The sequence below is a fragment of the Halichoeres trimaculatus genome, unplaced genomic scaffold (genome assembly GCF_033239565.1).
Source record: "Halichoeres trimaculatus isolate MK-OKI-2021-1 unplaced genomic scaffold, fHalTri1.1 fHalTri1_scaffold_15, whole genome shotgun sequence".
In the NCBI taxonomy this organism is placed as follows: domain Eukaryota; kingdom Metazoa; phylum Chordata; class Actinopteri; order Labriformes; family Labridae; genus Halichoeres; species Halichoeres trimaculatus.
This window is the reverse complement of record NW_027437193.1, coordinates 5492978-5517207: the sequence shown is the minus strand read 5'-3', so window position 1 is coordinate 5517207 and position 24230 is coordinate 5492978. Positions and strand designations below refer to the sequence as shown.

Sequence of the window (24230 nt, the reverse complement as noted above, 5' to 3'; positions counted from 1 at the left end):
TTACATTTGGATGAAGCTTTTCTTACAGAAGAATTTTATCCCACATAACTTGACAAAGATCTGGGGTTCAAATAATTAAAGGACAGATTCACACACAAAATGTCACCCTTTGGTTTCTGAAGCAGAATTATGCAGCTGATCCATGACGGTCATGTTTGAAATGTCGACTCAACCAAACTTTAGGAAGGCTTCAATGAAATAGTTACCAAAATGAACTCATAAGACTCTGAAAGAAGTGTTTGACCTAGACCTCCAAAAGAAGGATTGTAACACTAAAAGGAGTTTTTGGAAGAGAAAAAAAAGTACCTTTTACAAATACTTCTGACATCAACGGTTAAAACTTGAATCCCCCCCTCTTTTTGCCTGTGGTCTGAGAAAGTCTCTGAAATCTCTTTAACGGTGGAAATGACTGACACTTTAAGAAGTGTAAGCAACAGAGGAAGCATTCTGTTTACTTAATTTAATTGATATATTCTTCCCTCTCTTGTTTTTATTAGTATTAAATTATTCTCTGTGGAGTTTTGTAACAACAGATGGATCAAAATGTATGAAACAATTTTACTTCCACTTTAAGACCTACTATCATTCAAGTCTGCCAGGACATATCATTTCATTTTTACACACTTATGTGCAACTATTTGGACTATTTTTATTTACTTGACATCCTTATAACCCCCATATCCCAGGTTTAAATATGAGTATTTATGATTATTTTACTTGTGTCTTAAATACCTCGATAAATTAGTTAAAAGTGTAATAAACCTAGAAAAAAATAAAAAATAAAGAATAAAAAAATTCACATTACTCTTTTAAATTAGTAATGTTAAAAAAATACTAAATTAAATTACTTTAAACAATACTTTAAATTCCACATAGCTGTTTCCATCTAACTTGTAAATTTTAAAAAAAGTTGCAAAATATCCTCTGGAACCTCAAAAAATTTATTTGGAGTCTATACATAACTTGCTTTTGTGAGATATTTAAAAAAAAAAAAGAATAACAGTGCAAATTTTGCAGAGTGATATCTTAACAAACTTTTTACAACAGTATAATCAAATTTCTAAGTTTGCCTATTTTTACAAATCAATCACTGCAACAAAAAAGTGCTCGTGGACATGGCGAACGTGTGAATCATAGTGTTGCTCTCCTGATTTGATATGCAAAAATAAATATTCTATCCATTAATTTGTTTTAAAATCAACCAACAATCAGAAATAAATTTGCAAATTGTAGCGCCAGCTGTACGCTAGACTCTGTGGGGTTAGGGTGTTTTGTGGATCATCCTGAGTAGCTGGGATTGATTCTGAAACAAACTTGTGCAAAAGAAATCTTTAAATTTATTTATTTTTAATCCACATGCTTCTCGGCCTCTGTGATGTTTTATTTTAGTGTGAACTGACCCTTTAAACACTGCACATGCCCTCACTTTTATTTAACAGTCATTTAGAACTGAAGCTGCCGCAGCTCCTCTATGTGTCGGACGTTAAAGCGACGCCGAGGTCTCCTGGTTCCTCCCTCTGAGGTCCCGGCTCAGCTCCTGGTCCTGTAATGGAGTTATAGATCAGTGTTTTTATAGTGGGGTCAATACTTCCCTGTAAACCTGCAGGACTGTATGCATTATTGATCTCCCCACAGTGTGTGTGTGTGTGGGTGTGTGTGTGTTTCACCTACTCTTACGCTTTAAACGAGGCTAATAATAAAACGTGATTGGAGGATAAATCAGCGGCTGACAGCAGAGTTCGAAGGTGAAGACGTCAGATTATGATCGACTTCATCTACACGGAAAAGAGGAGAAAATCTGGATCCTCTGTTTCCTCATCAGAGTCGATTCAATCCCTTCTTTTGTTGTTTTCTGTCATTATTAATTCAGTTCAGACTTAATTTGTTTGACATGATTAGCTTTGCACCCACAGAAAACACAACTAGTACAAGATGAATAAAAAGAGAGACGACATTCTGTGACATTAAAATGATAGAACATATGCTGTTCGTCTAACCGTTAAAATAATTCATCAACAATGAGAAAAATAATGAGAAAGTTTTGTTTAATAAGATGCAGGAAGAATCTCTCCTAAGCCCTGGACAACTGGAAAATTGAAGTTCGGATTTAACTTTTGAATTTCAGTGTTCAGTAATTTGGAAGCAAAAATGAACAGTTAATCAATAAATGACTAAAAACCCTGAATCATGCGGGAGGTTTAGGAAGTGATTTGATTTGCAATGAATTTGTCCTCTTTTTATTAACAATAACATTAACAATAACCAGCCCGAGGCAGGACATGACAAACAGAAGTGCTCAGACCTTAAGAAGGAAACTCTCATCCAACAGGAAATGGGTCATTCTTTAATAACGTTGACTTTCCTGTTCCTGCGTCATTCACCTGGAAAATGCTCAAAGGTTTTAGACAGTGATTCAAAATGTACGTATTTTGTTGTAGCTAAAATGTGTTATTGTGATGTTTTACACAACATTCAATAGTTAACACTTTAAGTATATGATATTTCAAATTTGAAAACTTAAAGACAATTAGCTCTAATGTTATGTATAAAAGTAAATAAAAGAAAGTTAAAAAAATCCACGTTTATTCCTGTACACATAAATATTTAAACTAAAGTGTTATGATTTTAAAAAAGTCTTGATGTCATTAACCTTTTCCATGTATATGCAAATTAGATAGACCAATTACAACCCAGGAAGCCTAAATTTAATCCAAAACAACCCTGTGAACAAACAGGCAGAACAAGCATTTATTTTTTTTAAACTTATGTAATATAAATATTAAAATAGATTAAGCTGTAATGTTTGTTGATTTATATGATAAGTGGTTAACTGTCATGTGACTGTATTAGTTGTAAAAAAAAAAAAAAAAAAAAAAAAAAAAAAAGTGAAGTTGCTGTTCGAAAAGCCAAATGAGTAATTAATAAAAACAAGATGGTAATAAAATAAAAGTTTAACAAATATAAAATGATAAAAAATTGTTGAATTCAATCAGAGCAAATGAAGTATTAATGTAATGAGACACAATAATCTAACATTTGCTTGAGGGACTGTAGGACTTAATGAATACTTTGTTAATCCAAGGGGGGGATTTGGTATTACCATTGCTCTTCACATGATACACCAATTGGAAAGTAAGATGTAATAGGGTTATGAAATAAAATAAGGGTTGGGTGTGCAATAAAATAAGCAATAAAGTATGAGTAAGTACCAAATAAGCAATAGTTGGTATTTTAAACTCACACTCATGCTGCAGTTAAATATGAAAATTAATGCTCACCAAGTCTTATAATTCTATATTTTCATTCAGTAGATTCTTTTGTCAGAGTAAGCAAGAATTTAAACAGGAGGGCGACTTTATTGTCGTTTATCCCCTTACAGCAAACGAGACAAGGAAAGTCAACTCATAAAGCAACATTCAGCCACAGAGTGAAAAACAAAACAGGGGAAGTAGAGATGGGTACCATCATTTGAAAACAACAAGGTACCGATGCCTGGTACCTGGCAATCAGTATGGCAGGGGTGGCCAACCAGTCAGAGACCAATAGCCATAAAAATGACCATGGTACTACGAAGAGCCACGTCACACAGAGGGTCTTACAAACACACTTCCTCTCTTGCATTAACGAAATGACATAAAATGAAAATCAATACATTTCAAATTTTCAAAGCGAGATTTACTGTTTGTGTGTTTAAATTTGTACAAGAGAAGAGAAACTGAAACTTAAGTATCATTCTGTACACCCAAACATTGATCAATACTGATCTCGTTGGCATCAGTATATCAATATTTTAGATTGATCAGCACACCACTACTCATAACTATATATACATATTTTTATGAATGGATGAAAGAGCCACATGTGGCTCACAAGCCGCAGGTTGGCCACCCCTGCAGTATGGGGACTCAGCGGTACCAATTTTTCGTACTTTTGTTTGTGTTTTTGGTAATAAATAAAAATTTGTTGAATGAAAGAATCTCAATTTTTGCAATCTAACGCATTTTTCTCAATATATACACGTGTAATGCTGTGTTCAAGTCCAGCATGGAAAATCATCTACTCTTTCACTCCTCAGCTACAGCACGTCAGCGTCCAACAGGCATGGATTGAAACACTGACTCTTGAGAGTATCATCCTCTGTTTTCTAACATGAGTAAAGATATTTTACTCCTGAGCTTTCTATCTGTGTTTTCTCAGGACGAGAAAGACGACGTGTGCGAGGAGGAAGATCTGGATGGAAACAGAACAAACAGCTCTGCCAACAGGAAACGGCAGATGTGGTGGGAATCACGCCAGGGCACGGACGAGAAAAACGTACGTCAGGGTCCACGCACACACGCACGTATAACAGGTTATTGATTACTGGACAGGTCATGAAATATGTAATCGTCTAGCTACTGTAAAAACATGAGAACAGTTTCCTCATGACACAGGAACAGTCTGATTAATCTAACCTTTAAGTTTGGAAGTGTTCATGCTCGTTCAGGTCACTCCAGCTTTGAAATGTGGTGAAGTGAGGTGGATGTTTTAAGCAGAATAATAAAATTAAAGACGGAAACCAAATCTTTGTTAAAAAATAAACTCCAGCACTTATTCCTGGAAAGATCTCAGCTGGAAAAGCGCACACACACATTCTGACCTTGTTCCCAATCAAGGCCCGTGGTCTGTCTCCACCGGCCACCTCCTGAGGTTTAAAAGCTTTTAGGATGAGCAGACGCAGATGAGTGATGGGCTCGATTTACAGAGTAGTGCAGCTGGACTTTGTTCCTGCGTATCAGCGACTATAAAGAAGGAGGAGGAGGAGGAGGCCTTTGACTCCAGCAGCTCGTCGATAACACACCTTGCCTTGTATGCTCTTTTCTTCTCCCAGCTGCTCTCCACCCAGGATGGCATCAGCACGACCGAGGTGGGGCTGCTCTGGATTCAATCTGTGCATCTTAGCGTGCTTTGTCCTTCTGTCTCACTGCAAAGTGCTTTTCACACTGCACCCTCACAGAAAACAATTATCCTTTAACAGAGTGTGAGTTTAACTCTTTCCCAACCAGAGGATGCTGAGCTTATCATGGCTGCAGTTTGGGAAATTTTAGGGTTACATGTCTGATTGTGTTAATCTAAGTCGTGCAGTGTGAAAAGTATAACTGTCCCTTTAGTTTCCCTGCTAAGTCAAAGAGTGGAGTCAGAAACAAACAGAAACAGTCTGTTATATGTTGGGTTAGCATGAAGCTGGTGCCTCTTTTTGTTTTGTGGGTCTGGATCCAGTTTGGTGCTGTAATCCTGTATCCAATCCACTCCTGACCCACTGATACATCTTGCTCATGATCCACAGGCTGTCCCCACCTCAAACGGGACCTCTTTTGACTTCGTCACCACTGAGAACGGACCCGTCTGTCTGGACCTGTACTCGACCCCTCAGTATAAAATGGACCCAACCGGTGAAGGAACAGGTGAGCAGATCATCACTTCACTCTCGGGCGTAAGCTGTGAAAAATGCTTGATTATGATTGGTCAAAACCAGTGGCTGCTGCTGGTTAGTAAAGGAGGGGAAGCTAATTTTTTCCCAGCCTACATCTTAAATTTGTTTATTTATTCAAACGTAAATTCTTCCCTCCGTGTCAGCTTGTTAGCAGCTGGAGCTGCTACGTGAGACTACGACAGGCTGTAAGTGTGAGTGACAGGGGGAGAAGCTCCACAGCTGTAGCTGTAGCTGCTTATTGGTGAAAAGAGAGAGAATCTTTAAACACAACAATCATCGTTTTTAAAAAAGGTAAACTTGCTGGGGATCGATAAAGCCTCTGAGTCCAGGCCAGCCCACTGCCTCATAGACCCCCAGAGACGCTGAGCGTCCGATGGGCAGGACAAATCCAATTTATCCAATGACCGTCCAGTTTCCACAGTGGAACAACCCACTCTAAGCTTCCCCGTTGAAGTCAGAAGACGCTCAGCGTCCGACTGTGTTAAAGCGCTGAGACGCTGCAGGGATGAATGAGAAGGAGGTGGAGCCAGTTACCTGTGATAGGAGCTGATTCTGAACAAAAGATGAAGGAATTCTAGCTCATATTTTGTCAATGAAATGTACACACAGCAGAACATATCACCACTTTTTGGGGACATTTTAGGGGAAGCTGAGCTTCCCTTGCAGTCTTAGAGCAATCGCCACTGATCAAAACCTCTTTACAATTATTTCTAACGTTCATAAATGTGAGAAACACTAAGGGCAAACAATGCGGCTAAAACAGTTTGTCTGTGTTTGCATTATATTAACTTCTGTTAGCATCATATTGGTAAACAAAATAACTAAAACCATTAGTTCTTATTAGCATCACATTGATAAGCACTGTGGCTAAAACTGTTAACTTCCATTAGCATCATTTTGGTAAACAAAGTATGATTAGTATCGGTTAACATTGGGTTGGTAAACAATTTGTCTATTACAGTTATTTAAAAAGGGCCGTGAGGAGTTTCAAAGTGATCTTGAAAAAGTCTCCCTTCTAGATTTATACCCAGTCGTAATCCACACTTTAAAATTAGATTATCAGCGCCAATAAAGGTTATGTTGAAATCCTACTCTGTAGCTTTCCGACTAGATTCATTCACAGCAGGTCTAGGTCTCTAGTCCAGAAAGTTCGAAGAGATATCTGTTTTATTCTCTGCTTAGAAACAGTTTCTTTAGTCAATTTCGTAGTAAGTAGGAGCCTAACTGTTAGACAGAAAAAGGACAGAAGTTATTCTGCAGTGGTCTGTTCAAACTTGAGAGTCTATCAATAAAATGAAGAGTGAGGTTACGTTAGCTCTGATTGGTAGATGACTGGCAGGACATAACCAGGATACACTAAAAGAGCACATTACTGACATGTCTTAGAGCGCCGGGCTGCCAGCTGTGCTAAATATAGACGGCTACTAAACTACTTACAAACTGCCAGTATGCTTGTTGTCACGTTAGCATAATGATACGTCGTAGCACTGGCTGCTAGTAGCGCTACATATAGCTGGCTACTGACATATGGTACAAACTTACAAAGTTTGTTTGTTGTCACGCTTTAAACAGTAGCGCTACGTAACTGTACTGATAAATACCTTACCTCTGCGTTGTCTCCAGTAAAAAGTTGAAAATTGGTCCCAAAACAAATACACTCCTGGTTAAAAGCAAGGGGAAACATCCAGTTTAGAAAAATGAAGCCTATGTGGAAGTGCTTAAAGTTGCTGTTCATCAAGAATCCGCTTGAGGCTGGCTGCAGAAAGACCAGAAGTCACATACACACCCAACCATAAAAACAGACTTTTACGGCATTAGAAAACATATTTACCATCTGGTTAAAAAAAAAAACAGCTTGGGTCTTAAACACTGATTTAGCTATCAGCACACACTGTAAGGTAAGTGATTTTTTTCTAACTCTGCGGTTTTGAAGTTATTAGGATCGTTTCATTGTCCAACCAGAAACATAGCTCAGGTCATGTGACTGGCGAGCACCTTATAGCTGTTAGAAGGGAAACTCACAGCCAGCGTCACAGGGAATGTGGCTGCGTCTGCGAATCGGCTTCGTTTCACGGTTTCAGGAACAGCGGGTGACGCCGCGGAGGCTACATCCATGTTTGAAGGTCTAGCATAGCATCTTCAAACAGCTTAGCTAAAATCATGATTTTTTTTTAATGATAGCATCTAATTAATAAACAATATGTGTGAAACTGAAAGATATCTGTTAGCATCATTCTATTTAGCAATGTGGCTAAAGCCTTCAGTTTACATACGCTGTTAGCAAATAACAATAAACAATACTTTTTACATTTTTTATTCCTGTTACTGTCTTTTTTTAGCTGTTGCTGTATGATCACAAGTAAAACTTCTAAGTAATTTGAAAAAGAAAAAGACATTTTCTTAGTTTTATTTTAACAAAACTTGTCTTTATACTTTTACTTTGCACTTTATGGATTTTAAATGTCAGGCTTAATTCACCAGGCTTTTGTTGGTGGTGATTCTGTGTATACAGCTGTTTAATGTCTGCTGTGACTCTGACAGAGCTTTACAAAGAAAGAGAAAACAACTGAAGAGTCATCACTTAAGCACCCTGTGGAGAGCGACTCTATCTGTGTGTGGGGAGAAAGTAAGGCAGCGTTTTAACAGCATCACTTGAGACGTACTTAGAGAGAAGTCTGTGTATACACACCTCACACTTTGAGACTCCAGACAAGCCAAACTTTAGGTTTTCTGACTTCAGGATGTTTAATCAAGGTAACATGTCTCTGATCGAGGACAAACAGTCAGGATACTTTGGCCGATGTTTCACAGGTTTTATAAATTTGTACCTTAAGTCCTTCTGGAGTCTCTTCCCTAAATCACTCCTCTCTTTATAAGACCGCTGAGCCTTGTAACTAACAGTGAGTTGTGTTTCTGTGTCCAACCAGAGAAGAAGGAAGAGTGTGTGTATGAAGTGTGTCTGCCTCCGGAGGATTCAGCGCTGGAGGAAGGAGAGGAGAAGTCTGAGGACACGGAGGATGGGATGAAGAAAAGAGGAGTCGGTGCGATGGTGAAAATCTTCCACTTCATCATGAAACAGAGCTACATCTGTGCTCTCATAGCGATGATGGTGAGTAATGCAGCCCGCAGATGGTGTTAAAGCTACAGGAGCTGGCACGGCGACAGAAACAAACAAACAGTTGCTAATGAAGACCTGACGCTTGTTTTCCAGTTTGGATTAACAGTTTAGTTTGAGTCCTAACCAGAAGCAACAGGTCGAAACCCGCAGACCTGCTCCGAACATGCTGCTGTGATTACTCAAAGCCAAACACTCCTGCCTCCCAGATCAGCTTTGATTAAGATACCTTTGAGCAAGGCACTGAAGCCTGCGCTGCTTCAGTGGAACCGCTGGCTGACCAGCAGGAGGAAACTGTGGCTGTACCGGGCAGCTCCCGTGGCTGAATATCTGGCATGATATAACTCAGAAGGAGCATCTGTTCTGAGTTTAAACATTCCTGGATGAATCACTGTTAAATAAATTTGACTAACAGCTACTTTTTGACTTGATGGTGGCTGGGGAACACACAAACTCTGTGATTTATTGAATGCCACATGGAAAGTGGATATTTCTCTGCAGCTGAGAAGTGTTGATGACTCACTGCTGCAACTTTATGCTCGAGTGTTTGTCTGCAATTAATGAAGATTAGAGTTCAAGTGAGCTGCGTTGTTCACATCCTTACAGGAAAACTGAGTGAGGGAGAGAAATCTGACCTTTTGCACTCAAGACGATAATGAAAGTCCCTCGTCTCATTTTTTTATACATTTGCCTCTTCATAATCCAGGATTTGAAATACTATCATCAGAGCCAAAATCAGTTGTTTCTTAATCATTTCTCAGTTTGCACGGTCGAGTTGTCGAACATAAATCTATTCATGTCACAAAGACAGAAAGAGCAACTGGCTCGCAAAGTTAAGCAGTGAGAAGTAATATCTGTTTTTTATCTTGAAGAAAAGATTTCTTGGATTGATTTTGTACTCAAGTTGAAAAAGAAAAAAGGAGGTCTGAGCTTAAGGAAGCTAAACAGGAGAGTGATAAAGCACGAGCTAAAACACGGGTCAGGCTGTTTGTGATGGTGTGAAAAAGAAGATCATCTCTCAAAAACAGATGCACGCCTTTGCACGAGTCTTTGGTTTACTACAGTGGGTGATAATGCTCATGGGAAATGATGTCTTTACTGGAAAAACACCCACTTCTCCCAATAATCCTGTAATTTAGTTTCTCAACCAGCTTTTGGGATGTGGCTGCGCCTGCATGCTTAGCTCACACCTTTAGGAAATCTGCAGTTTTTATTCTAAGCCACATTTTTGGGCTTTTACAACTTCATGCAAAGCTTGTAGAAGCTCCTACCTGTGTGTCCATTTAAACCTCTGCAGATTACCCAGAATGCAGCAGCACTTCTGGTCTTTAACCAGCCCAAAACAGCACATGTCACCCTGCTGTTAATCTCTCCTCACTGGCTTCCAGTGGCAGCTCCAATCAAATCAAAGCTTTTCTACTGGCTTACAAAACATTGACAAGAACAGCTCCTACCGACCTGGGGTCCCTCATCCAGGTCTACACTCCTTCTGGCCCACTACGCTCTGCTTGTGAAAGACGCCTGGTGCTCCCAGCCCAGTGCGGCTCCAAATCTCTAGCCAGACTCTTCTCCTCTGTTGTTCCCAAATGGTGAATGAATTACCTAACTCTATACGACCCACAGAGTCCCTTTCTACTTTAAGAGATGTCTGAGGACTCTTTTGTTCAGGGAACACTTAGACCCTTAATCTGAGCCTTCTCCTCTTTGTCCTCAGGATCAGAATGAGTCAGAAGGTCTCAGACCAGCTCTTAGTGAATATTTAGCACTAATTACTGAATGTTGTTGAAGGTTGATCTATATTGTTGCAGCAATCAATTGTGAGTAGTTACGGACACATTATTCTACATGAAAAAAAAAAAATCTTGCATTAAATGGCAGCACCTGCAGCCAAATAACTTACAGCACTTTGTTGCACTTAATAAGGTTTTCCTTCTGTCTAAATTCTTGCTTGTGTTGAACGTTACTTTGGATAAAAGTGTCTGATAAATGAAACCATAGAGCTGTAGAGCTGTAGAATTGTCCACTGTGCGGTCTCGGTTTTTAGAGCTCCTAAGACCCCAGTTTTTGCCATCAAAAAAAAACTTGTGGTCCCACCTTTAGGACTGATCTTCAAAGTGATGTCTGCTGTGTTATATACAATGGAGAATTAAAGCGAAGAAAGGGGAGAGATGGACTTTTTGAGGTTCAAGTTGTACTAAATAACTAAATTTGATGTCACATGTCACACAGCACTTGTAGCGCCATCTTTTTGCCTACTACAAAGAAATAAATTACATCTTCACTTTGCATCCTGGGGAAAGTTGTCTTGAGGAAAGAAAAGTAGAGCTAAGAGTCACATCTTTTGGACAGTGGGTGATAGTGCTCATGGGAAATTAAGTCCTGGTCAGCTCCACCTGAATGCTTAGCTCACACCCATAGACTGTATAAAACTGTTTTTGAAATGGAAAATGAAGCATATCGGCTATCACGGCCCTATTAGTAGTGGCAAGGACTTCCCATACAGCCATAGGGTGCCCGTTGGTCAAGTGACCTGAGCTGTGCCCCCGATTGGGCGAGCTTAGGGTCTTAATATCCTCTGAACCGCCAAGTTAGAAAAAATTCCACCCCCCTTTAGTGTGTGCCAATAGTAAATTAGACTCAGACAGGCTGTAAACGGATAAATTTCTGCTTTGAAAAATCCTTTTTTTTTTGGCTTGGTGCGTATGTCACCTCTGGTATTTCCAGAGCCAGCCTCAAGTGGACACAAGAGAAACAGCAGATTTTAGCGCTTCAGCATTGTCTCATATTCTTAGACCGGAGGTTGTCGCTTGCTCACACCTTAAGGATATCTGACAATTTATTTCAACTTAGTTTGACAAAAAAGTACCTGAACAACTTTCCACGTCTCATCTAAGCTGTCAGAGTTTTTTAACCTCCTTGGAATCAAAGTTTTGTTAGCAACTAATGGGAGTCACGTGACATCACACAGGACTTGTGGTGACATCTTTAGCACTGGCCTGGGACAGAAAGTCGAAAGTGCTTTCTACTACTTTATCTAGGCAACGATGGAGAATTGGAGCGAAATGAGAGGAAAGAATTACTTTTCATAGTAAAAGTAACAAAATTTCATTGAAGAAAGAAAAGTAGGGTTAATAAAAAGATCTGCTCTCCAAAACAAATGTGTAAAAGTCACGTCTTCAAGACAGTGGGTGATGGTGCTCATGGGAAACAGTCTTCATCCTGGAAAAACAAAACAGATTCTTGCTCCAGGTGTCACCATAATCAACGTCAAACAGATAGAAATGAAACAATTAGAAATGCCCCCCTCAAACATTAAACACCGCCAGTGACATTTAGTAATTCCTCCTGTCATGGGGGTTTTGTGAATCCTTTGTTTTGTTTCTCTTGTGATCCGTTTCCTCCAGGCCTGGAGCATCACATACGTCAGCTGGCTGACGTTCGTCTTCCTCATCTGGTCCTGCGTCCTGTGGATGGTCCGGGACCGGAGGCGTTACGCGATGCTCTCCTCCCCCTTCATGGTGGCGTACGGCAACCTGCTGATCGTGCTGCAGTACATCTGGAGTTTTGAGAACCGGCAGGGCGTCTCGGGGCTGTTTGTCAAGAAGAACAACCCTTTCCACTCGCTGTCGTCCAAGGTTTGGGAGTCAAACTATGCTCTGCATACATGAAGTCATTAAAACTGACCTTTAGATTACAACTCTGATTAAACATGTTTCACTTCTTTCCTTTTTAAAGCTAACATTGTCAGACTGTTTTTCCATGCACCATTAATTTAAAAAAGAGGGAAATCATGCAGAGTATTCCTGAGGAGAAGGTCAGCGTTGTTGTGTTTTGACATGTTTTGGAATAGCTCACATTGAATCCAACCTAAATGTGTCCTAAATGAGATTTTATACTTTCACACAGCGGCCTTAAAGAGGTCAGGACACTTTTAGGTGATACCGTACGTGTCTCGCAGGTCACGGCTTAGAAAACTCACTCTGATCTGTATAAAAACATCCACGCTGACTTTGTTCAGGCCGCCCGCATCGTGCTCCCCGTGTGTTTAAGTAAATGCTGATGATTTGTGCGCTCACGTCCTCTCTTCTTGCCGCTCCTCTGTTTGTCTCAACATCTTATTTATTGTGTGAAGGTTCTGTGTCTGCTGAGCTTCTGGCTGCTGCTGAGACAGACGCTCACAGAGAGACGAGACAAACAGAAAGAAGACAGCGCCGGGCTCTCAGACGTTCATGTGGAGGATCAGAAGAAGAAGGGTAAGCTCAGATTTTATTCATATTAAAGTAAAACAGTCGCTAACAGCGAGGCTGTTTGCAGACAAAACACGCTCAGTGGTTTGTTTTTGCAGCGAGAGAAGAACGCTGAGGCTCAGGTCGAGGTTTCTAACCCCGTCTCATCATGAGGGCGAAGGTTTCAGCACCAAGCCACAGAAAAATCTCAGCATCAGATAAAACTTCTGTTTCCAAAAGGCTTTCTGTCTCTTTTAACGCTGAGTCAAAACATTTCCAATGTCAGAAAGCTCCAAAGAGGCGTCACTGAAGAAGCAGAGTTCATGTGAAGTCAAACTCATGTGGTGTGAAGTATTTTTAAGCATCTTTAATTTAAGGCTGATTGGATTTGGTTTGGATGTAAGCTCGAGCCGACACTTGATGGAAATGTGTTGTCTTATGCAAATCATTTTGGGACCTCCATATTTGTTTGTTGCCAACTCAGCAACTTTTTCACTATATTTATATCCGGCAACTTTTCAGACCCATTGAGCCACTCTTTTTCAGAAAGGTGACAAATTTAGCACCTCTTCCTGAGTTTGGAGACTCTTACGTGATGACAGATCTATGTCTTATTTTGGGTCACTTCTGCCAATTTCAAACTTTTTAAATTACAAGGGTTGATATTTTGTTTTTGTTTAAAAACAGAAATCACCAAAAGAAAATTCAGTTGTATCTCTCATCATATTTACTGTGTTTATACTCACTTTTTGTCTCTCCTATGATGTTATTCCTCTCTCCTACAGCAACAGAGGTTTTAGAGCAACATTTACAAACTTATAAACAAAGAAAAGCTACTTGTATGTCTCAAAACATACAATATTTGCAGTTGATTTCTTACATTTAAAAAACAACCCATTGTATGTGTGGATTGTAAGTTTTTTGGAGCGGGCTTCTGCTGCTGCTGGTCTTGCCAAGAAAAACTGGAAAAAACATTTTGAATCTCAATGATACGGGGGCCAGTGGGTAGAGCTGAATGATTTGGGAAAATAATCTAATTGCGACCAATATTTTTCTTTTTTCTTTTTTTGGAGAGGGGGGTCTTCTGCATTTTTGAGCAGGACCAACAGGACAAAAGATACTGTTAACAGATCAACTCTTCCCTGTAGGCCAGGCTAAGGTGTAATGATGAAATGAGATGAATCGATGTATGAATGATAGGAATAATGTATCTTTATTTAGGGCTAAGGTATTGCTGAGAACCTCACGATTCGATTTGATTCGATTTCGATTTGATTCCATATTGATTTAAACGCTTCAATTATCGATTTTCATGCCCCATGTGAACATATGTGGTATGTCACCTCACCTTTTGGAGTAATAAAACATAATATTAATAATAAAACTTTGCTTTTGCAAATTCTCTGACACTTACCAGCCACCGTACAATGATCTGTGTTGCCAATTCCTCATCAAGGAAAGTAGCTATTGACTGTCGTAGGAATTGCTAAATTATGTCATCACCTAATTTGCATGTAGTTGTCATCAAGACCTTAAACATGTTTAGAGCTACATATGAACTTTCCTCTGTGGATTATGTGACATTACAGAGCATGCACAGCAACATCTAACATCAAAGCAAGTGTGTTTGTTTTATTTATGGTGGAATTCATCTTTTTAAGAGCCACATTCATCTTGTGAGTCTAGAAAAATGTTTCAATGTTTAATGTTTAATTCCAAGATATTAAAAGCTAAAATGCCACCTGAAGTGTAATAAGACATTAATCTCATTGCAAGAAGCTTGACAAGCACATTTTTCTTATCCCAGTAGCAGATAATTTTTTCATCCAGAGTTCTGTAGGACTGAACAACAAGTGAAAAAGCAGCGTTGTGTCTATGCACGGACAAAATAAAGTATCAGCGTCGTATCCGAGCGTTCTGATTGGCTGCTGTGTTTTATAGAGGAGGAGGAGGACCCTGAGGAGGGAGGGGAGCAGGACATCATGCAGGTTCTGGGAAACATGGTGATGGCCATGCTGGTGAAGTACTGGATCTACATCTGTGGCGGCATGTTCTTCTTCGTCAGCTTCGAGGGAACCATCGTCATGTACAAAATCATCTACATGATGATGTTCCTCTCCTGCGTGGCGCTCTATCAGGTACCAAAACACAGCAGTTTTTTCTGTGTGACTCAACCTGACGGACATGTTTAATGTTTTTGAATATTTTAGATCATTAAAAAAGACAAAAATAATCATAAATGACTCTTAGATGTCATGTATGATTACAGTGACTGTGTACAAAGTGATTCTGTATCTGTCTGATCCTAAATCAGGACATGGGTACCACGCTGTAAACTTTCCAAATTCAATTTCCCAAGGACAGAAGGTGCCCACAGTTTAATGTGTGTCATAAAGTTTGTGTACAGCCGGCTCATAATCCAACTGCTTTATAACCTCTATCACAGTAAAACAGAAGCGTCCTCCTAAATCCAGACGTCCCCCAGCATCATGTTTAATTTGATGCGTTCATTTGAGCCGTAAATGTCAGACGATTCATATCCTCTGAACAACATTCATCAGGTTGTTCCTCTTATCTAGGTGCACTTTGAGTGGTGGAGGAGGATCCTGAAGTACTTCTGGATGTCTGTGGTGATGTACACCATGCTGGTCCTCACGCTGGTTTACACCTACCAGTTTGAGACCTCACCGGATGTCTGGTCCAACATGACAGGGATGACCAAGAAGAGGTGAGGCCGAAAGCTCGGAGGAAAAACATAAATATATGAGTTTTTCATTTGTGTGTTTGTTTTGGTTTCACTTTCAGTTTTTCTCAATTTTTCTTTCACTTTTTTATCTTAGCGTTATGTTTTTTATTTCATTTTTTGTAGATAGGGTAACTTTTCAGAGGTGAGACCCAAAGGGCCTAAAAAGTATCACATCATTGAAAAACAAATAAAACTCAATAAATGAACTACGACTCCCCAAAAAAACTAAAAAGACAAACTTAACTGCAAAAACTTGAATCCCATACAGTGATAATGTTCACATTTTTTCCTGGCACAATAAGTTATGAAAATACTGCTTAAGTTAGGTTACATCAAGTTAGATTACTTTATGGAAAGTAATGTTACATTTAGTTGCATTAAGTAACTTAATGTTAAGTAACATTATATGAGGCTACGTTAAGTTACACTACTTTGAGTTAAGTTACATTACGTTAGGTTAAGTTGAGTTACGTTGCAGTCAGTTTTTTTTCATGAATTATATTACATTAAATCAAGTCATGCTGAGTTACGTAACGTAATTTTTAGGTATGGTTACCTTTCACATTTGAAACCATACGGTACCAATGTCCAGTACCCTGCAATTGGTATAGGTACTCAACGGTACCAATTTTTTGTATTTTTTTGTGTTTATGTGGTAAAACATATCAATTTGTTTATTGATAAAAAAAAAAAAAAAAAAAAATTCAATTTAACATAATTATTCTATAACCTTGCAATGCTGTGTTTATGTTCAGCATGGAAAATCACCTACTCTTCCACTCCCTGAAAGTCACAAGGATGCATTTATGTACCTAAACATGGCACCTTTTGATTTTACATAAATTGGTACCCTGTACTTTTGACAGAATTTGGTCAGTAAAAGTATATATATAAAAGTACTACAAAAGTACCTAATTCGGTACCCATCCCTAGTAATGTTACATCAAGTTAAGTTGTGCTAATAAATGCTATGTAACGTTAAGTTAGGTTACTTTCAGATACATTATGTTAAGTTACATTAAGTAAACTTTCATTAAGTTACAATAGGTTACATAGAGTTACATTTGGTTATGTTATGTTAAGCATGGTATTATTAAGTTTGGTTACATTAGGTAAAATACTCTACATTAAGTTAAGTTAAGTTATCTTATGTTACAAAAAAATTACATTACATTAAGTTTTTCAACATAAAGTTAAGTTTTGCTTAGTCATGTTAATTAATGTTACATTTAGTTACGTTGTACTTACGTTATCTAAAATTACATAAAATAACATCACGTTACATTCAGTTACATTATGTTATTAAGTTTTATTGCATTAACTTTTATTACGTTAAATTATGTTACGTAAGTAAGTAACGTTGTGTTACTTTAGGTAACTTTACATCAAGTTATGTTACGGTAAGTTGCATTATGTTAGGTTAGGTTACAATGTAGAAAGATTACAGAGATAGTAAGGACGGGGGGTTCATGTGTTGTGGGCTTTTACTTTGAAAAGTCAGGTTTTGAGATGGTTTTAAGATGAGTTAGTGTTGCAGATGTTTGTAGTTGTAGAGTTGAAGCATTGCTTGGTTTTAGTGAAAAAGGACAGAAGGTTGGCATCTTCGTGACGTGTGTAGAGATGTTTTTCTCTGAAGGCTTCACAAACTATCGTCTTAACGTCTGTTTCTCCCTCGTTCATTAAACGAATGCAGTTTGGAGGATCTGGGCTTGAAGACGTTTTCGGTCTCAGAGCTGTTCACCAGGATTTTCATCCCCACGTCCTTCCTGTTGGTGTGTATCCTCCACCTTCACTACTTCCACGACCGCTTCCTGCAGCTCACTGACCTCCAGGCTGTGGTGGCCAAAGAGGAGAGCACCATCTATAGGTGAGGCACAATAAAGTTGTTTTTTGTGTAGCTTAACTTAGAGATACAGGATGATATTCCCCTCTCCAGGGTCAGAGGAAGAGTTTCTGTTGAGCCTGTTATTTACATTTAAACAGCTGAAGGTGTTGGGTAAACTCTTACTATCCACAAAGTGGGTCTTTTGAGGTCCTAATGAGTCCACAGGCTCCTCCAAATATGACTTGTTTGGTCTGCATAGGACACAAATGAAGACTTAGTCATGGCCCTACATATCCCATAATCCTTTGACAGCCAATTCAAATGAAAAGGCAGCCAGTTGAGTGTCAGCTGTTAAACTGAAGAGTTTGGAAAGACATTTCGCCTCTTATCCAAGACGCTTCATCAGGTCCAAATTGCTGGTGAAGGAAACAGGTGTTTCTGTTACTGGGGAAAGAGGGAGGAGGAGCTCGCAAAACAGCGAGGCGTGCATCATGTCACTCTTCCAGATTGGTGGTAGTTTCTTCCTGGGACTGGATTATTTAGCGATCAAGAGGCAAAAACAAGAAGGGCTTTTTGACCTGGGACCAACCGGTTCCTGTGGCCTGTGCCTTGTCTCACCAAGGCCTGAAGTCCAGTGAAGCGTAGAAAAAAAGTAATTGCACTCCATGGCTAAACCAGTAGAGGGCGAAAGACAACGAAGATGGTTTTTCAGCAAAGGTGACGCTATAGAAGGAGAAGAAAGGCCGACATCGTTATTAGCAACCTGTGCTCGTCTCCCACTGCATATGGATCACGCAAAAGTGTCAGGCACAGAGTAATGATTTAACAGTGGAGACAGGTGATCGTTCTCAAAAACCATGGTCTTTAGTCAAGCAAAGTTCGTAAAACAGACGTCAAAAAAGGGAGGGCAAAGGGTGACAAGTTCGACAGGCAAGAATCAAGAACGAGGTCTGGAAAGAGCTGGTCACGCATGAGGGATCTGAGGGAAAGGGGAGCGCATGTCTGGATCACCAGTGAGGGATAACTTAACAGGAACTGAAAAAGACAAGAGGCAGGGTTAGCAAAATAAAACGGGAGATGAAGAATAATGAATTAACAAGTCTGAAAAAGGAGACAAGAACATGAATCTGGTTTTAGACCTTTAAGAAATGGCTTCAGAAATAGACCATTGGTACTAACGCCGAAAAAAATAGATTAGTGGTATGCATGAGCAAGGTTAATGGGCCGAAAGAGCGTTAGATCTGATGGAGGTATACCCCACCATTATAGGCGCTAACGGCAGGATTACAGCGCCTGTTTGGCTTTTAACAGGTGGACATCACATGATGCGTTACAATTTGAGACAAAATATGCAAAAAAAGTGGACAATCCTTTGGGAAGGTGGCGATGTGTAGCCTTACAGCAAATTTAGATTCAGGAGACACAACATATTTTAGAGAACAGATGAGGTACGGGGGAGACGATCAAAGTCTCAAACTGTTTAGGCTCACTGCCGTCAGTTTTACAAGTTTAATTCGCTCTTTGCTTTTATACGTCTGGGTCCTTCAAGATGTGTGTGGTGAAATGTTGGAGTTCATAAACTGCTTTAAGAGTTGTTCATCGGGGTACTGGGGTATTGCCGCAGCGCTTGTTCCACAAAGCAGCTTTAATATTACTGATTTTATTATTGAGGTTTTCAACTGTGTGCTCAGAAACACCACATGCATTTACTCTGTTCAAGATCGCCAAACTTTCTCTTTCTCTTTGTTTACCAGCTGTTAGTCCATGTGTATTCTTGAAATGAAGTTTCCATTTCTTCCTCTAGAAAATATTTTTCTTGATCTTCTCTCAGTCACACCATTACTACTCGCCAGGTTTATTGCCATTTATGAGTGAGACATGCTCACTTTGAGTTTGTTTGACAGGGTTTTCCAGGAGGTTTCCCTTAATCATGATGTAGTCTGCACCTGCACCCTTATTTGCAGTCGCGCAGGTGGCTAACGCTGCGGCCAAACAAGCCATTCCACAACAGTACGTTTGGACTTCAGGTCCAATTATTTAAAAAACTAAACATGCATATGGACCCAGGAGTCTAGGGTCTTCGAAGCAAAGACAGCAGAGATTAACCGGTGTTTCGACTTAAACTGCTACCTTGTTGATTGATGACTTTTAGTGAGGGTATCATTGCTGCTTCACTAATGAGGATATTTCAACACAATTATAAAACTAATCTAGAAGGCTTTCCTGAGGACTTCTTCTGTGTTCGAACAGCTGTTGTAAACTGGATATCTACTGATACATTTAGCTGAAGGCCTCCAGTTTACAGGGTCACTCTTTAAACTGTTACACCGGGGAAAGCAGCTACTGTTCCTCGCAGACATGATTCCTCTGAAACTCATTATCAGTGACAGTCGGTTATTGCCTGGTACCAAAGAACAGCGCTCGTGTTGAACCTTCTGATCTGCGTCCAGCATTAGGTGAAGCATTTCTCCCATTATGAGCCACATCGTCATCTCTCAGCTGTCAGTGTAAGTGTGTGTGTGTGTGCTCTCTGTGTCGTTAACTCTAATAACATCTGCTGTTGTGTTTTCACTCTAACTCCTCAAACTGTACTTGTGTCGCTCGGCTCTTCTCTGCTCTGCCATCTCACCTCTCACACCCTCTCCCACACAGCCACGCTAAAGTCAATGGGCGTGTCTATCTGATCATGAATAGGTGGGTATCTGCTCGCATCCTGTGGCATCCAACACCATCCCACCTCACCTCTGAGTCTCTACTTCCTGTTTACACCCTGCACTCCACCTGTCCCTCTTGCTCTGACGTTATGTCGATGATACTCTGATATATTTAACCCCTTGTTTTGGAGTTTCAGGATGTTATTATTTTGCCTGTGGCCTTCTCTTTTCGACTCCTCTCTTTAACCCTTCTTCCTCCCCAATTCTTCCCTCCGATGGTTTCCAAACTGTCAAGAAAGCATGTTTGAATCTGACAGCTCTGTTTTCTCCTTCCAGTATCTGGATCCTTTTACCCTTTTCTGCACTGAAAATTACCCCCGTCCTTAAAAAAAGCTTGATCTCCCCTAACCACAGGAGCCTGTTGGCTAGTTTTATGCATTCTTGTAAAAATACGTGAACGATTTCAAGTGTCAGTTTCAGCCTGTCTTTGTCAGTTTCTTTCCTCACTGTTCGTCTGTGTAACTTATTTATCCCCGAGCAGCATCAAGCAAAAAATCCCAACTCAGCAAAGCAAGTAAGTGCGACCGCAGGGCTCAGCCAAAATGCTTGCCTTGATATGCGTCCGGTTCATGCAAGCCAAACCTAACCTTTGACCTCGCTCCATTGCCTGAGAAGAATTAAAGAAAGGGTTAATTCCTCCCATCAGCTGCTAACATTTACAAGAAAATCCCCCAGAAAGCAAAAAAAAAATCAGCTCAAAGAATCGACAGAGTATGTTTGAAAGAATGCAAAAGGAATGTGCACTGCCTGATGAAACGCCATGCCGACCCGGAGCTGATGATCCCCATCCAAACATTTAAGCCATGGCCTCTTGAGAAGCACCTGGACCGTGAAGGAGTGTGTATTCTTATACTTATGAGGACAGAACGTGATGTGAAAATGTGACAGGTCAAAAATCACATCAGAGGACACAAGACGAGTTCAGAATGAAGTAAACAAAATAGTCTTAGATCCTGCCATAAAAAGTCCTGACAGACACTCACCGGCCACTTTATTAGGCACCAGGCTGAACCCCCTTTTGCCTTCAGAACTGCCTTAATCCTTGGTGGCATAGATTCAACAAGGTCCTGGAAACATTCCTCAGAGAGTTTGGTCCATATTGACATGACAGCATCACACAGTTGCTGCAGATTTGTCGGCTGAACATCCATGATGAGAATCTCCCATTCCACCACATCCCAAAGCTGCTCTACTGGATTGAGATCTGGGGACTGTGGAGGACATTTGAGTACAGGGAACTCATTGTCATGTTGAAGAAAGCAGTCTGAGATGATTCCAGCTTTATGACATGGAGCGTTATCCTGCTGGAAGTAGCCATCAGAAGATGGGTACACTGTGCTCATAAAGGGATGGACATGGTCAGCAACAATACTCAGGTAGGCTGTGGACTTTAAACCATGCTCAGCTGGTACTAAGGGGCCCAAAGTGAGCCAAGAAAATATCCCCCACACCATTACACCAGCAGCAGCAGCCTGAACCGTTGATACAAGGCAGGATGGATCCATGCTTTCATGTTGTTGAGGCCAAATTCTGACCCTACCATCTGAATGTGGAGCAGAAATCCAGACTCATCAGACCAGGCAACGTTTTTCCAATCTTCTATTGTCCAGTTTTGGTGTTGCTGTGTGAATTGTAGCCTCAGTTTCCTGTTCTTAGCTGACAGGAGGGTCACCTGGTGTGGTCTTCTGCTGCTGTAGCCCATCTGCCTCAAGGTTGGACGTGTTGTGCGTTCAGAGATGCTCTTCTGCAGACCTCGGTTGTAACCAGTGGTTATTTGAGTTACTGTTGCCTTTCTATCAGCTACAACCAGTCTGTCCATTCTCCTCTGACCTCTGGCATCAACAAGGCATTTTGTCCCACAGAACTGCTGCTCACTGGATATTTTCTCTTTCTGGGACCATTCTCTGTAAACCCTAGAGATGGTTGTTGGTTAAAATCCCAGTAGATCAGCAGTTTCTGAAATACTCAGACCAACAACCATGTCATGTTCAAAGTCTCTTAAATCATCTTTCTTCCCCATTCTGATGCTCGGTTTGAGCTGCAGCAGATCATCTTGACCATGTCTACATGCCTAAACACATTGAGTTGCTGCCATGTGATTGGCTGATTAGAAATTTGCATTAACAAGCATTTGGAAAGGTGCGCCTGATAAAGTGGCCAGTGAGTGTATGTCTGCCATATCGCCCCCTAATGGAGAACTTTTTCCTTGGTCAGAAGAAGAGTTTGCCGATATATATGCTGCACGAAACACGGCAGAAAACTGACCACTTTTCATCTGGTATCGAGAGACTTCCTGCCTGCTTTTGCTCTCCATACAGTCAGTTTTTCATGCATACACCAAACTGTGCTGGTATGACATCAATCAATACTTAGAGTTAAGGCAGTGATCACTGAACGTCCTCATAAGTATAGAAATACTCATGTTTGTCCCTGTGGGTCTGCATGAATGTGCGTCAGTCTCACACCTGCTCACCTGTCTCCAGACTCGTCCACCCCGACGGCAGCCTGGCAGACCTCACCATGCTCAGCGTCAGCTCGGTGGAGGCCACGCTGCCCAGAGAGGAGCAGGAGCCGCAGGGGGAGAAGGAGGAGGAGCCAGGGGAGAAGGAGAAAGAGAAAGAGAAGGGGGAGGAGAAAGACCAGGCGCTTGTTGTCATGTTGTGTGACATCAAGACAGGTGATGAGAAGCCCCAAACTTTCTCTGATGGGCGGCAGTCCAGCACGGATGAGAGCCACCAGTGCAGCGCCGGGGACGAGCCGGAGCCGAGCACCGAGCAGAGCTCAGGTAGGAATGACAACACGACAGAGACAGTTTGTATCTTCAGTCAGCACATGGGTCTTATTTTCATTAACAGAGGATTTTTTTTTGGCATCTCAAAACCAAGAACACAACTTCCAAATACTATCTTTATTTCAATAACAATCATTTTACTCTTGTTGACTTATAATTACTTATTTATTAATTAAAGCTTTATTAAAGCTTTGTGAAGAGAAAACGAGACCATCAGAGAAAAAACACTTGAGTTTTTTTTAAAGTTTCAGATTTTGACCTCAAAATTAAGAGAAAAATGACAAAATCTAGTTTGTGAAATTAAGATAGAAAGAAATCACTAGCCTCACCTCCAAAACATTTTTCAATTAAAATTCCAATTACATACCCTAATTTTCTTGTTTAATTTTCAAATCAGAACCAAATCATTTCCATAACATGACATTTTAAATGGCTATTGATGGGATCTACTTGAGTTTTGAAGCAAGCCTCAAGTGGACACTTTAAGAACTGCAGTTTTTTTTGTAGTCTATTGATCTGTCTATCTGTCTATCTATCTATCTATCTATCTATCTATCTATCTATCTATCTATCTATCTATCTATCTATCTATCTATCTATCTATCTATCTATCTATCTATCTATCTATCTATGTAGAGAAGAGAAACCGAAACTTAAGTATCAACCTCATCGCTCAAGTATTCATTAATACAGATCCCAACGTTGGCATCAATTTATCAATATTTTAGATCAATCAGCACGCCACTACTTATAACAAAATATATTCCTTTTTTTTTTGAATGGACCACACAACGAAAGGCAAAGAGCCACATGTGGCTTGCAAACTGCAGGTTGGCCACCCCTGAGCTAGAGGGCGACTTTGTGAGGCTCCAACTGGAGACACCATTATTTAAACATCCAAGCTCACTGCCTAATCTATAACCCAGAAAACGTCAACTATGATCAAAGTTGAAACTCTAAAATGTTCCCGCCTATAAACCCGCTCTGTGATCATTGTGGACGGCATTTGCTCCGCCAAAAGCAAGCAAAGCCTTGGCCGAGGAGCTCAGGTTATGCAGGAAGAGACTGAGGAGATCGGAAGTGTGTTTGGGAGAGAGTCCAGGGTTACAAATCAGAAATTTCATCTTAAAATGGACCTTACAGTTTATCATAAGGCAGTGAAGAGACGCTGAAACAGTGATGTGGTTTCTCTTTGGTTCTGGTGGGAAAAAAGTCCAAACCTAAGCAGATAAAAGCATGTCTAAGATTTTTTTTTCTGGTTATAAAACAACCTTATTTGGATATTCTCTCCAGCTTCAGGTGAATTAAACTCAGACAGTCTTCAATCCATGCTGCACTTT

General features: G+C 40.2%; 1 protein-coding gene across 2 annotated transcripts in view; it reads left to right on the top strand.

Annotated features, from left to right (window-relative positions):
* piezo2b (piezo-type mechanosensitive ion channel component 2b) overlaps window positions 1-24230 on the top strand; it is a 117454-nt gene that overhangs the window by 49400 nt on the left and 43824 nt on the right. For both annotated transcript variants that reach the window (XM_074688533.1, XM_074688534.1), the window contains 9 exons: window positions 4198-4314; window positions 5327-5444; window positions 8401-8582; window positions 11993-12223; window positions 12721-12841; window positions 14756-14952; window positions 15394-15542; window positions 17254-17427; window positions 22583-22884. In XM_074688533.1, coding sequence (XP_074544634.1) covers window positions 4198-4314; window positions 5327-5444; window positions 8401-8582; window positions 11993-12223; window positions 12721-12841; window positions 14756-14952; window positions 15394-15542; window positions 17254-17427; window positions 22583-22884 — 1591 coding nt within the window. The remainder of the gene's footprint in view (window positions 1-4197; window positions 4315-5326; window positions 5445-8400; window positions 8583-11992; window positions 12224-12720; window positions 12842-14755; window positions 14953-15393; window positions 15543-17253; window positions 17428-22582; window positions 22885-24230) is intronic.